At 34.3% G+C, this 14298-nt stretch overlaps 1 protein-coding gene across 1 annotated transcript in view; it reads right to left on the reverse strand.

Annotated features, from left to right (window-relative positions):
* LOC118736014 (voltage-dependent L-type calcium channel subunit beta-2) overlaps positions 1-14298 on the reverse strand; it is a 269478-nt gene that overhangs the window by 160860 nt on the left and 94320 nt on the right. Inside the window, 1 exon segment of the mRNA XM_036466119.1 lies at positions 6821-7320. Coding sequence (XP_036322012.1) covers positions 6821-7320 — 500 coding nt within the window.

A 14298-nucleotide genomic window follows, 5' to 3' on the forward strand; every position in this document is an offset into this window, starting at 1 on the left:
TATTGCACATCCTCGGACCCTATTATTTAATTTCACATGACATGTTAGAAATTTGAAATAAAAATGCAGATATGATGGATGACCTTCACAAAAAATATGCACTATGGCATGGCTGCTAAAACCAAAAATCGTCCAAGTTCATGTCTTCAATTTCCGGTCACAAAATATTGTTTGTCATGCCTTTCTAGCGCTCTGCTTATCATGCCTCTAGTGCTCTAGCAGCATTTTCAAGGAAAACAGCCACTATATTCTCATCATTCCAGAGTCAATATTTAAATATGCCAAGACAAATTTCTCTGATACTCTCACCACACAAAAGCAAAAACAAAATACGTGTAATTTTTCTAAGAATTTGCCTTGGTTTCGTGTGTTATTTGGTGTTAACACCGCTAGCGCTTTTCATACATTGGTGTTTGGGTGGCAACTCCGGCTACGGTGTTAATGCAATTGCGCCGGGTAGCGCAGTGTTGCCTATGTCTAGTATGTGATCAATTTCATGCATCTCCATACCAAGTTCCAGAATTCTACCATGACCACTTCCAGAGATACGCAATATGAAAAATTCGGTTTGTATGAAAGGTGCCACACCCCCTTTATATATCGAAATTTTTTAGCCTATAACCATGCTTGGAATGTCTGCAGTAAATCAGTATAGCCATTCTCGAGCTTTGCGAACAGAAAACAACGGCTTTAAAAATATATATTAGTATAGACTAGCTTTGCGGCACCTTAAAATACTACTAACGATGAAAGTCGATGGAGAAATAAACAAGTTTTGAATGGTTAAGTGATAGTGGAATAATTTTTTGTATGAAATAGGAGCAGGAAATAATGTTACCTATACGTACGGTGACCATAAATATATTTTGAAAATGCAGGACAATTTTTCAAAAAATTTACCTACATATAATTGCATAGTATAAAAATAACAAAAATATACTACATATATACATTCCTCATGATTTGAATAGCGCACTCTTTTTTTGATTTTCTACCATACAAAGTATGCTTGACAAAATTTTTATATGGAAGAAAATGCGCAGCACCGTCAACAAAAAAAAATTGTCGCCCCTGTTTTTTTCTTTTTAATTTAAAAAATTTTTTAAAATGGGATGTAGACATAGAATATGCTATATTTTTATAAAAAGTTAATGAATAATAAACAAACAAAAGGAAAACTGTACCTACTAAATATTAAAAGGATGCGCTATTCAAATAACGAGGAGTGTATATTTCTTAATTATTAATCCAATTTTAAACTTTAAACATAAATCACATTTGCTTCATTGGTATTAATCTTTTAGTAATGAATATTTACAAAATTATAATAAGGCATATTACATATTACTTTACACGAAATATGAACCTCTGTAAAGCAATTTTTTAGGCAAACTTTGGGTCGTTGAACACGAAAAATACCCATGTTTTCAAAGAAGTGTTTTCGAGATTTGTTTGAAAAACGTATTTTTAGTACTTTTTCAGTTATTCCTCAATATCTCATGAAACGACCAACAGTTCGAAAGGTTTGATGGGCTCTTTGCAAAAATATATATTTGTTGTGCAGATTGTGTTCCGTAACATCTACATTTCTCATCAGATTTTCATTTACTGTAAAAAGAAAATGATTGAAATTTAAATTTTTCGATTTTGGTCGCTTGTAACACTAATAATTTTCTTCGAAACCGGCAAAGTAATATATATGTTGATGGCTAATTTTTTTATGAGATATTGACGAATAGGTTCGAAATGTACCAAAAACACGTTTTTCGAAAAAATAACGAAAACGCTTGTTTCAAAGGAAAATTGGCTTGGTTTTTCTTAAGCGATTACCACAAAATTTGTAGAACAGTGTTATCGATATATTTGATGCTAGCCTTCAATTTCTCGTCATCCATTGTCCATAACAGAACAAAATTTAGAACGCATTGACTAGTTGAACCTTCAAAACCAGCTTACCCTTATGTAGTTATCAATTAGTTATCGACACTGCTTTTTTTCGATTAGGAAAAGTTAATTTTAAAATATCGAAGAAAATGCGGGACAAAGGCAGGACACTTGGAAAAAATCAGTACATTTTGGGGGTTTTCTGTTTTGAAAAACTACGCAGGACAGACCTTTAAATAACAGTACGGTCCTGCAAAAAACAGAACGGATGGTCACCGTACCTATACGCCATATCGTACATGACCGTACTCATACACGGCGTATGAGTAACATTTCTCATGTTAGAGTTTGGATTTTTTTTCATTCGCAATGCAAACTTAAAATATATTGAGGAAATGGCCTTATCTGAAAAAAACGTATACAGATCCGTAATCTACTACCCAAAATTAATTTTACGTGTCTCCTGTGTAATTTTAAAGGTTAAACAGACGTCAGCGTTGATCCCGATTAACTCGTACTTAATCCGGATCAACTGCAGTTAATTCCCGAGTTGACCCGGATCAACACTGCCGTCTGTTTATGCTTTTAGTGTCCTTACGGTGTTATCATAAAATTTCATAGCGGCCATAACAATGCAATTGGTTTATAAAAGTCTTATGTTGGATCTTTAGTCCCACAGGACTCGTTGTTGTTGGTGTTGTTGTTGTAGCGGCTACTAAGACCCCTTCGGGTCGGTTCATCCGTCAACGTGGTCGTCAATTTCAGCTAGGGAGAGGCTCAGGAAGTGTGCGACTTCCACAGGGGCTGTCCATAGAGACAGGGGCGGCAGCTGAGTGGGGTTCTCAGGGCATGTGAAGAGGTGCCGGGAGTAATGTGGCGACTCTCCACATGCCGGGCATTGGTGGGGCAGATCCTCATTTATTCTACTCAAGTAAGAGTTTAGTCTGATGCAATAGCCAGGGCGAAGTTGGGCTATTGTAGTGCGGGTCTCCCGGGCTCGTAATTCCAGCGGACTCTATCCGTTTTTAACGCAGGATAACAGTAAGAGTACTTAAAAGGCCCCAGAAGTATTAAGCGTGCCACAATATACACAATTAAGTCAGTACATTTTTAAAGATATGCAGGGATTAGTCCAAGAGAATAGCAGTGCCCGAAGCTGCAACAGTGCGGACTGTTCGGTAGGGTCAAATAACACCATACGCAATAAGGCCATATGGTATTATTTCCATTTTGTTTTGGAAATAAAACCATCTGACGCCATATCCCATCAAGAAGTGAAATAAACTCATATTCAAAATTGTACAAATAAGTAATAGTCGTAATTGAAATTAAAACCGCTTCAACTAAAAATGCATGTTTGGCCACACTATTTGTGGATCACGTTTTCCCTTTTAATTGACCATTGGCGAATTTCTTTATTGTTCAGTCCGGATGTAGAAGAGAATAGTCATGTAGTTTATCAGAAACAATGGCTATAGAAGAGAATGAAATTATTAGGTATTAGCTTATTAATATTTACTTAAATTTTTTCGCAGAACAATTACTTGGTTTCTCTAGCGCCATTATTTCTATGTAATATTCTATGAATTTGTGAGTTGTATACTGTTTGTGTTTAAAAAATGTCAACTAAGCAAAAAAGTCATCGCAAAAAACAGCCATCTCAAAAAAAGCGTTATGAAATTTTAGAGGCAGTAGCGAGCGAATATGAAGAAGCAAACCAGAAGCTCTCCATAAACCAGAATGTGCTTGTACAAATAAATTTAGTCCGTTATTTCCTAAAAACTCTACGTTTATTATTATAATTTTTTAAATTTTGAAAACCACTTAGAGAAGTTAATAGTTCGAAAAATGTATTACATTTGGGACATTTCGGTTAGCTTTTTCAAGACTCTACTGTATTTCAAAAGTTTTCTATAGAAAATACATTCCGAACATTATTTACAATGTTAACTCCTGGCGGCCCACAGTGTATTATTTCCATATTCTAGAAAATATTAATTAAATTATTTTACACCGCCAAATTTCAAAACAACGTCAAAAATTTTTTAGAAATGCCTGATAAAGACGAAACAATAACAACTACAAAATTTAAATGAAAGTGTAGGGCGGTACGTGATTTGATTTGGAAGATTACCAAGCGCAATAATATTTAAACATGTATATTTGAAACTGAATCTCAATGTCAACAACTTATGTTGGTGTTGTGTGATTTATGCAACAATTGCTAAAATACCATTTTGGTCTTATTTTTATATGTTCTTTTTAATGAATATACATTTTTGGGATTTTAGTAAACTAGGACTGAGTATTTCATGTTAAAGTGAAACGATGTTAACTTAAATCTAATTTCGGCAATTTATTAATTTCATTACACCCGCAAACTCGTTATCCGCGATTATTCGATAAATTTGTATCTCACTTTATTTTCCACTCCTCTTAAACTTTAAACAACAAAACTTTAGCTGCTGGAAAGTGCTGGTTTTAATGCAATATTCTATTTTCAAGCCTTCTAGGAATTTTATTTTCTTCGAGTAATTCATTTGCATTTGATCTCGACGCAGACAAATCTTTGTATTTTCACTTTTGAATAGAGAAAGCTTGATTCCTTACCTTTCCAATGGTACCCCATTTTTGTAAATAAAGCGAGAAATATTGATCTTATAACGGAATTTTGTTGACCCAACTTGACTTTTTTATCGATACTTACAGTTCTATAATAGGGCGGCGTGACAGTACCTTTAAATGACCAATTTTTTTGTAAAAAGCTGCGCCTATCTTATAACGTACCTTGTGAAAATTTTCATTAATCTATTTTTAATTGTTTTCGAATTACATTATTAAAAGCAGCTAGATGGGTCAAATCTTATTGTGGCCTAGGGTGGTCCAAAAACAGTAAAGTCGGAATTGTAATGCTCTCGCCCCCTAGGATTGTTTTATATCGAAAAAAGTATACCCCTATTTTTTAATTTGAAATCAAAAAATATATAGAGGTCGCTCAAAGTTTTCCATGTATTTTTATATGGGAAAAAAACTTTTTCGTAGAAATGGTATAGAATTCTTGAAAGTCAATATTTTTCGATCGGAAAACTCTGGTTCTCTTCAGGAGACTTTCAATAATAATGCCCAATTCTTTATTTAACCATTTTTTAATACCAACGATTTTTTATTGGTCGCCCCATTGCATTTTTCGGGGTTTTTGTGGGTTTTTGGCGGACTGATAAATAACACTACCCACAGTGTTATGTCCGCGCCGAAGTTAAGTTTTCTGGTTCCTTGTTCCATATTGAATAAGCTTTTTTGTTCGGTTTTGTTAAAATTTATACATATATATGTATGTAAGTATGATACTGAATTATTTCAATTGATACAAATTATTACTAATAAAATTATATAAATAATTATTTGATATTTCCGGATTTATTGGATATTGGAAAATAAATATGGTTTTCGATGCCTTAGATGTTCACCCGTATGCTGTAATCCGAAAGTTCGTAGTTACGAATTCGTAGCTCCGATCCGAAAATTCGAAAGTTGGTATGCTGTTATCCGATCGTAATAGTGAAATTCGAAGTTCTTAATCAGCTGCTTTGACAGAAACAAATCAAAATAAATAAAACCGCAAGTGAATAATAATAATAATAATAGATAACAGATTGGCGCTTACACATATGTTAGTGTTTGGCCGAGCTTCTCCTCCGATTTGTGGCGTGCGCCTTGATGTTGTCACACAAAGGGGAGGGACCTACAGTTTTACGCCGACTCCGAACGGCGATTGTATTTTCATGAGAAGCTGTTTTTCATGGCAGAAATACACTCGGAGGTTTGCCATTGCCGCTGTTAAGAAAAAACATCGCAAGTGAATAGTGGAATTAAAAAAAAAATTGTTTAATCATTATTTGAAAAGACTTTTCCTTAATTAAGTAGAATACAAAGGATTCAGTTGCCGGTGCACTTTTGTCCCAAGATGAAAAACAGCTAACATTGGCATTAATATACAAAGGAGATTGCTAGGAGATTGTTCTGATCCAGTTAGCTTAAATGATAAAATGTAAGCTCCCCCCTTTTTAGGGCCTCCATTTCCCTAAATATTGTGCCGCTTTAATTCTTAGAACGCTTTCCCAAAATTCCACTACATCCTCTTTAGCTTCTTTTACAAAGCCTTTCCTCATGCATTCCACCAGTTTTTCGTATTGCGATCGATTTGTTGTGATCTTCGATCCGTTAATTTTGTAAACATTTAATAATAATTTTTTTTTTATTCACACTTCTACTTACATACATATTTTTGCGTTTACACACTTTATTTTATTGATATTTTAAAACAATTTGTTTCGTTCCGACACGAGTTGCTATTCGTACAAAATTTCAGACAAATACATAAAAATGACAGCTACGTCGGATTCAGGCATACCAACATTACGAATTTCGAAGATGGACTACGAATTTCGAAATTACGATACGACAACGCGGATTTCAGCATACCAATTTTACGGTTCGTAGAAAAATCGAAACTACGACGGATTACAGCACAGGGGTGGTTGATTTCATGCAACCTAGTGCCACTTCAATCAACTACCTATGTCAATGTTTTTCCCAGCTTCACTAATAGCTTATTGCTCGTTTGCTAAATTTTAATTATATGTTAGTTTTACTTTAACGCTAATTTCTATATAGTTTTAGATTTATACGTAGTCCGTAAGAATATTTGTACCCAAAGACTTGAAATAAATATATATACATATGTACATAACTGTCAGGTCTGAGCGCCTAGAAAATGCGAGTGTTGAATTCATTTACAAAGTATAGCGCGGGGTGGGTGGTGGTACTAAACAAATCATTTTATTCAGTGCCGAAGCGAAAATAAAATATAATAAAGCGAAATAAAATAAAACGCGGGGCAGGTGGTGATACTAAACAAATAGAGACATTCATATACCTTGCTGCTGCTTATTTTCAAGTATACTATTGTTGGTGCCAATGAGGTCTTGGCAAGTTGTGATGGATGGTTGATAGTGTCGCAGTCCAACACGACTAATTGCAGAGTTCTGGCAAGTTCAAATATACGTTCAATTTCTTCTTGAACTTTTGTGAGGCAATCTGATCGACTACTCGATCGCTCCATTATCGCGCGCTTCGTGGGATTATTCATAATAGATCTTTTAGCTAAAGAAATATCAGCCATAACCCTCGTTATTATAATTCTTCCTTCAAAGCGATGTTTTAAAAAATCAAAAAGAGCTTTCTGCATCATATCCGTTACTTCATATCCTTTAAGACTTGGACCAACTAAAACCACAGGGCGCATTGATGGCACCACATCGTACGGTGATGCAGTTTCTTGCTTTTTGAAGAAAGGTTTTCGTTTGTCTTTGTTTAATGAGTTAGCAGCTGGTGTTTTTCCTTGACGACTTGCTCCTAAGGTATCGGATTCATCGCCTGGAATAAATAAGAAGGTAGTGTATGAATAAAACAACCTAAAAAGTAGTATATATTTTATTATGTTTTAGTAGTATTATTTATCTTTTCTTACTTCCAGAGACCATAACGATTATAAGAAATAAAATTAAATGTTGCTGTATATGTAATCAAATAAAACACCTCTTTGAGGTAAAATTTTCGAGTGACGAAAGCTGAACTAGTTAGAAACACAAAATTTATTATATCAATTTCGTGACGAAAATTATACGCATTTTTTAACTGCCTTTGAAACGTACGGAAAATCTTTTTTTATTCATACGAATCGTTGCAAAAGTCCTGCTTTTTATTTTGGATTTCTGGCAGTAGACGGAATTTCGCAATTATTTTGGGGTAGCAAATTTAAAATCGACGAAAATACAAACAATAATCTAAATGTTTTATTTCTCTCAAATAAATTGCTAAAGCTATTATCTAAATATAAATTATGTATTGAAATCTATATATCCATTGAAACATAATTTTTCGAATACGGAATAAAGCGAAAAAGAATGATCGTATATTGGTGTTGGTTGATTTTTCCGACAGGGTGGTAAGATGATTTATTTTGGAACGAATTTCCGTCATCCCTTGTCAAGTTTGGTTTGCAGACAAACCGGTTTCGGCATTGTGCCATCTTCAGTGTCATTTTTCGTTCTGTCTGGTTCGAGTTTTTGTCCTTAATTTATGTTTATTTATCTTAGGTAATGTGATTTTCGTCGATGATTAATTATTAGAAATGCCATGGTGTCCTTTTTTATTTCAGAAGCAGGTAATATTTAGGTTGGTAGGTTCGCTGTCTCGATATTAACATCCGTTATGTTGTCTTTGTATGGTTTTTACCTGCAGGTAGGTAAAAGTCGGTGATTTTTGTCCTGGTGGTACTTTGTGGTGTCCATGCCTGTTGTTTTGTTGTCATTTTTCTTTTTCGCGTAAATTAATTGTAAGGGTTCGAATATAACATCCGATGCGGTATTTGTTTGTTCGTTTATTATTTTGCCGTCGAATGTTTTTAGTTCGTATATTTCCATATTGTCTAGTACGTTTAGTCGTTGGCCTTTATGTTGTACATGCAGTAGTTTCGCTGACTTTCTTATTTGCGTTGGTGAACATTTGTTGTTAAACATGTGGTTAGCAAAATTTGACTCTGGTATTGCACTCGGTTTCTGTGTCTTTTTGTTATAGTCACTTATATGTTCGCGAAATCTTGTTTTTATTTTCCGTCCTGTTTGACCTATATAACTATGCTGGCATTTGCAAGTTAGTTTATACACTCCTTTTTTACCCAATGGGTCTTCTCGATTTGTGGTGTTCCGTAGTATCCGTCCTGCGTTGTTATTTATTCTGAATGATGTGCGAAGGTTGTGTTTCTGGAACAGCTTTGCTAGTTTGTACGTTGACTTTCCAGTATAGGTTAATACCGCCCAATTTGTGTCATTATTTTTTTCTTTGTTTGGCTTTCTGTTTTTGTGCTCCCTTCGGATTTCCTCTACCAGATCTCTCTTGTATCCGTTATTAGCCGCTATGGCATATATTGCGTTCAGTTCGTTTTTGTATCCTTCTTTTGTTAGTGGTATTTGCTTAATTCTATTGATCATTTGTCTAAAGGCGGCTTTTTTATGCTGATGAGGGTGGTTGGATGTATTATGTATTATTGTATCTGTGGCTGTGGGCTTCCTAAAAATTTCATATTGCAGACTACTGGTGTTTTTATTTACTTTGATCGTCAGATCTAAGTAATTTAGCTTTCCTTCCATTTCTTGTTCCATTGAGAACTTTATGTTGCTGTGCTGTTTGTTGAGGTATTCCAATATCTGTTCTTCATTTTCCTTTGCTATAAGACATATGATCTCATCAACGTATCTGGCGTAGAACGTCGGTCCTAGTTGTGGCGTAAGACACTCCATGTACCTTTCTTCCAAATTCTGCATGAATACCTCCATAAGAATCGCCGATGTGGGGTTGCCCATGCCTAGCCCGTTTGTTCGCATGTATACGTTGTTATTAAATTTAAAGTAGTTTTGACGCAACGTCGTTCTGAGTGCGTTAGTTATCTCCACGGCGATTTCTCTGTTTCTTGTTTTTTCTGTCAGTATTTTGAATATGATATCTATTGTTTCCGTTATGGGTATCGATGGGTATAGATTTTTTTATGTCGAATGATACCAGCTTAGTATCCAACGTGATAACTGAGTCTTTTAATTTTTCAATCAATTCCGTTGTACTAGTTATTGTGTACTTATTGGGCAATCCAAGGTTATCCTTTAGTATAGTTTTTAAATATTTAGATAGTTTGTAGCTTGGGGCCGATTTGTGGTGTATGATTGGTCTCATAGGTGTGCCTGATTTGTGGAGTTTAGGTAGTGCATTCATCGGAGGAGCTGATGGATTCTTAGTTGTCAAAGTATGTATTTGGTTCGCCTTTATTATTTTTGTAGATTTCTTTATAGTCTCTTTTATTGCAGCTTGGTATTCCGCAGTAGGATCCTTTACTAATTTCTTACAATTGGTTTCTTTGATAAGTTGTTTCGTTTTTTGTATGTACTCCTCTCTATTCATTAGTACAGTTGTGTTTCCTTTGTCAGCTTTGATCGTGATTACGTTGTTATTTTTTAGTTTCTCTTTGAGACCTTTGATTATATTATTTTCGTTGCTCTGTTTTTTGTTTCTTTTGGCTTTGATTTCCTTTACAATTAACTGTTTGCACATGTGTCTAGTGTGTTCCTGTTCCTCTTTCGGCAGCATAGATATGGCTATCTCCGCATCTACAATTAATTGTCTGCTCGATTTCCTTTTTCTTATTATAATTCTGGATATTATGTTTGAGTCAATTTTCGCGCTTCTTCTTTGCTGATGGGAACTTCTGTAAGATTTACGAACCTGGCATGGAATTTAGGTCTCTCTATCTGTTGTTTGTTCTTTCCTTTTTGATTCGTTTGTAACTTTACGAGCTTTCCTTTCAATTTGTTGTACTTCTTCTCCATGTCTTTCCTTATGCGCGTTTTTATTTGATCAAAGAGTTCCATTAAGCAGTCGATTGGTATGAGCTCCGCTAACTCTAAATGAATTGATAGCAACTCTGCGTTTGTTTGTTCCTTTTTGGCGTAAAGACTCTTCAATTCGTACGTTAAGTATATTCTCTCTGCCATCTTAATCGTTTTCCTGCATGCCTCTGTATTCGATCTTAGCTTCATTTGGGCAAACTTTGGAGTGACATTCAGTGCGAGATAATTAATCATCGACGAAAATCACATTACCTAAGATAAATGAACATAAATTAAGGACAAAAACTCGAACCATACAGAACGAAAAATGACACTGAAGATGGCACAATGCCGAAACCGGTTTGTCTGCAAACCAATCTTGACAAGGGATGACGGAAATTCGTTCCAAAATAAATGATCGTATACTTTGTATTCGACAAAATTAAAAATTAAAAAAAAAAATATGAGACATGATAAAAACTTATTAACTTGGTACCAACTTTGGATACAATAAACAACTGTATTCGTCTGATTGTCTCGTAGTTTATTTTTGTTAAGATTTCTACCGGATATGGGGCGTACATATGTGCTTTTTTAAGAAGTTTTACTTCTATCACGTGTACAGTGTTGCACTCGTGGTATTAAACTAATGCTTTTTTCTCAAGTAGTTTTGCTCAGTCGCAATTTATATATTTTGTGTAAGTAGTAGCGGCGCACTAGGTGATCTAAATGCATTCATACATACATATTTATGTACAACTGTAGGTAATTTGTATGCGTCTTCGCAGGTAGGTTAAAGGCGGGTAATAAACCCTTTTAGCATAACTAGTTAAATACTGTGTACATACCTACAATTAAAATAGTTAAAAATATTACAATTTCGGCATGTGACTGGAAAAAAAGCTCTAAAATACACACAAACTTGTCATATCGCGGGAAATCCCCCGATTTCCAGGGAATTTCAGTTTAAGTGGCAATCGGGGAATGGCCAACTTTTATTCAGGGAACTGGGTATGTTATTTTTATATCTTAAAGCAACCAAATTAGACGAATAAGTTAATTTTAAACCACTGGTCGCTATTTGAGGCGACTTTTTTCAGTTTGAATCGCACAACAAGAGTTATCTCCATGTGAATATCTCCACAACAAGAGTTTTCCCAGATATAAGCTATATACCAGATGAAAGCTAAGGTTTTGGGCTAGATTTGTGGAAACTTAGAATAAAATCGACTGACCAGTTTTTGAGAAAATGCCCGAAATGTATATTTTCAGCAGCCCGATTTTTAGTTTTCAGGCGATAACATTATGACATATTTATATTTCATAAACACAAAAGACAGCGTTAGTAGACCCTTCTACTGATATCCACGTCAATGACATGGACTGAGTAGTGCGGCCTATTGTATTGGCCTATAGAATAACACTAAATATGTTGGGTGTACCCACATGCAAAAGCAAAAAAAACGTTTATTGTTTCGCAACACTTTAGCCTAGTTTTTAAGAATCCGGTTAAACGTTTATGAAGCTTGAATACATTTTCTGGACACACTCTGCAAGACCTTTCCAACGATATCTCAACCATGTCGATTGGACGTCTGGATAAAAACTTCCAAATCTCGTGTATATATAAGCATCATTTCAGCATGCTACTGTGGCTGCTTTCGTCTCTCGCGCGTACTGCCGTGCGCTGTGATTATTACTGAACAATGGAAAAAGTGGTTTTCGCCTCCTGAGACGAATATCGTTAGATTAAAAACTTTTTCATCTTCTCCTAATAATTATCTGGGACCTTTATTTATTTTTCGTTTCTCGGGACGATTATTTTACGATGGAAATCCTTTTCGTCTTCTGATGATAATTATATGGGACTTTTGATTTGTTTCGTCTATTGGGACGTTTATTTCAAGACGGAAATAATTTACGTCTTATCATAATAATTATATGGGACTTTTATTTTTTTCGTCTCTCGGGACGTTTATTTCTCTTAATAATTACAAAGTGCAACACTCAAATAGTGATGGGAATGAGACCAATTGCATTCCTGGTTTCCATTTCCTTTTTAAATCGATTTGAAGTTGTGAATTGAACCTTAAATTAAAAATTAACAAGTACAATGATTTTTTTTCGGTTTCACTTCTCCCCCCTTTTTAAATTTTTTTATGGCAAAAAACGAAAAATCAAAAACAGCATTATACGATCCAAATAATAAACCAACAACAAATCTGTTTTTTATTGTTGTAGGCCGTTTTGCTTACTTTTGCGAACGGTATCTCTTTGATACATTTTACCTTTACCTTTTCATATAAAAATATTTGTCCACGCTCAGATTATTCCATAATCAACATGAAAAAAGTTTAAACAAATAAACAATAAAAGGCGTAACTGTTTGTGAATGGTCACCTTAACTTTCATTGTTTTATTCTATTTTTGTCTGAAAAAATTATTAGAATAAGCGTGGCTTTCTATCAGCGCACATAGGGGTATTTAGCCGATTTATGCGGCCAAAATTATTTTTATGAATATTTCAACTCGAAATGCTTAGAAAAGACGTGTTTTGACATATAGAATTGTAAATGTTTAAAATCAAGTAAATATAGGTTAGAACATTAACAGAGTTGCCACCTGTTAAAAAATTTTGTTCAATTAGTTAAATGAATTGCTGCAATATGGGTATCAATGGAAATGGGTTTGAAAAGGCTTTATCTCTAAGGAACCTCCCAGGGTTTTAAAAATCAAACTCAACTTTAATTAAAGGAATCAAATATGTATCACAGTATAGGTAAGAAATACGAGTTGCAATTAATGCGGCAGTGTTACTCTTTTATTAACCGACTTCCAAAAAAGGAGGAGGTTATCAGTTCGTCGGAATATTTTAATTTTTTGATTTTCTTATCTCTTGGTTATGTATGTTACCGCATAACTTTGGACCACGTCAACCGATTTCGATAATTCTTTTTGCACCGGAAAGGTAGTGTCTCAGAGGTGGTCCCATACTAATCTGGTTAAGATCCGATCAGCGGATCATGAGATATATATATATATATATATTTTTTTTATATGGGAGTTGAAGTCGGTTTTTTTTTTTTGCTAAAAATTACTAGTTTACTATGCTCTTTAAAGTAGATACATTTATGCAAGTCTTATGTACAGTATGTAATAAATAAATAAACTTTTTGAAGTTTCATAAATTGCACTTTAACTACATACAATTAACAAAGAACTCAAACATTTTTAACCGACTAAAAAAAAGGGGGCGGTTGTCAATTCGTCTGAATATTTTTTATTTTTCTATGTATGCTGCCTCATAACTTTTGGCCACGTGAACCGATTTCCATAATTCTTTTTTTTTCATCGGAAAGACGGTAGCTCAAGGGTCGTCCCATAATTTGAAAATTCCTTAAGTTCTATAAACACAAGATGCGCTCACCTTTCAAAAGTAATAAAATTATGTTAAAAAAGAGTTTTAATGTTCATTTTCCTCGATTTCTGGTTTCTGGTTTTCGACGGAGATGGTGATTTTTCACGATTTCCTCATTTTCGAATAACGAAAAAATTAACTGAACTACTATTTCTATTAGGTAGGTCATTTTGGTAGAACGAACTCGAACTTGGCAAATTAAATCTTCGAATCCTTGTTAAGTACATATCAATGGTAAACTCTTTTAGGCTGTAAAGTGTAAAAAAAACAGTAAGTGAGTAATGCAATGCATATTTTTAGGACAATGCTTTCATTCCCAATTAAACTTTTAAGAGCCCTCACAAGACGCTCAAGAAATGGGAAAGAAATTTTCAAGATTTCTTAAATCAGTTTACATTTCTCCAGAAAAAATGCTCGTATATTTATTCCTTCAAGAAAATGTACAGCAAAAGCAAAGTGCTTTTTCAAGCAACAGAAATAATAAAAACAAGTAAGAAAGTCTAAGTTCGGGCGGAGCCGAACATTAAATACCCGGCGCAAGTATTAAATATATTTTTT

This window comes from Rhagoletis pomonella, unplaced genomic scaffold (genome assembly GCF_013731165.1).
Source record: "Rhagoletis pomonella isolate Grant_MI unplaced genomic scaffold, Rhpom_1.0 Rhpom_scaffold_00003, whole genome shotgun sequence".
Lineage (NCBI taxonomy): Eukaryota > Metazoa > Arthropoda > Insecta > Diptera > Tephritidae > Rhagoletis > Rhagoletis pomonella.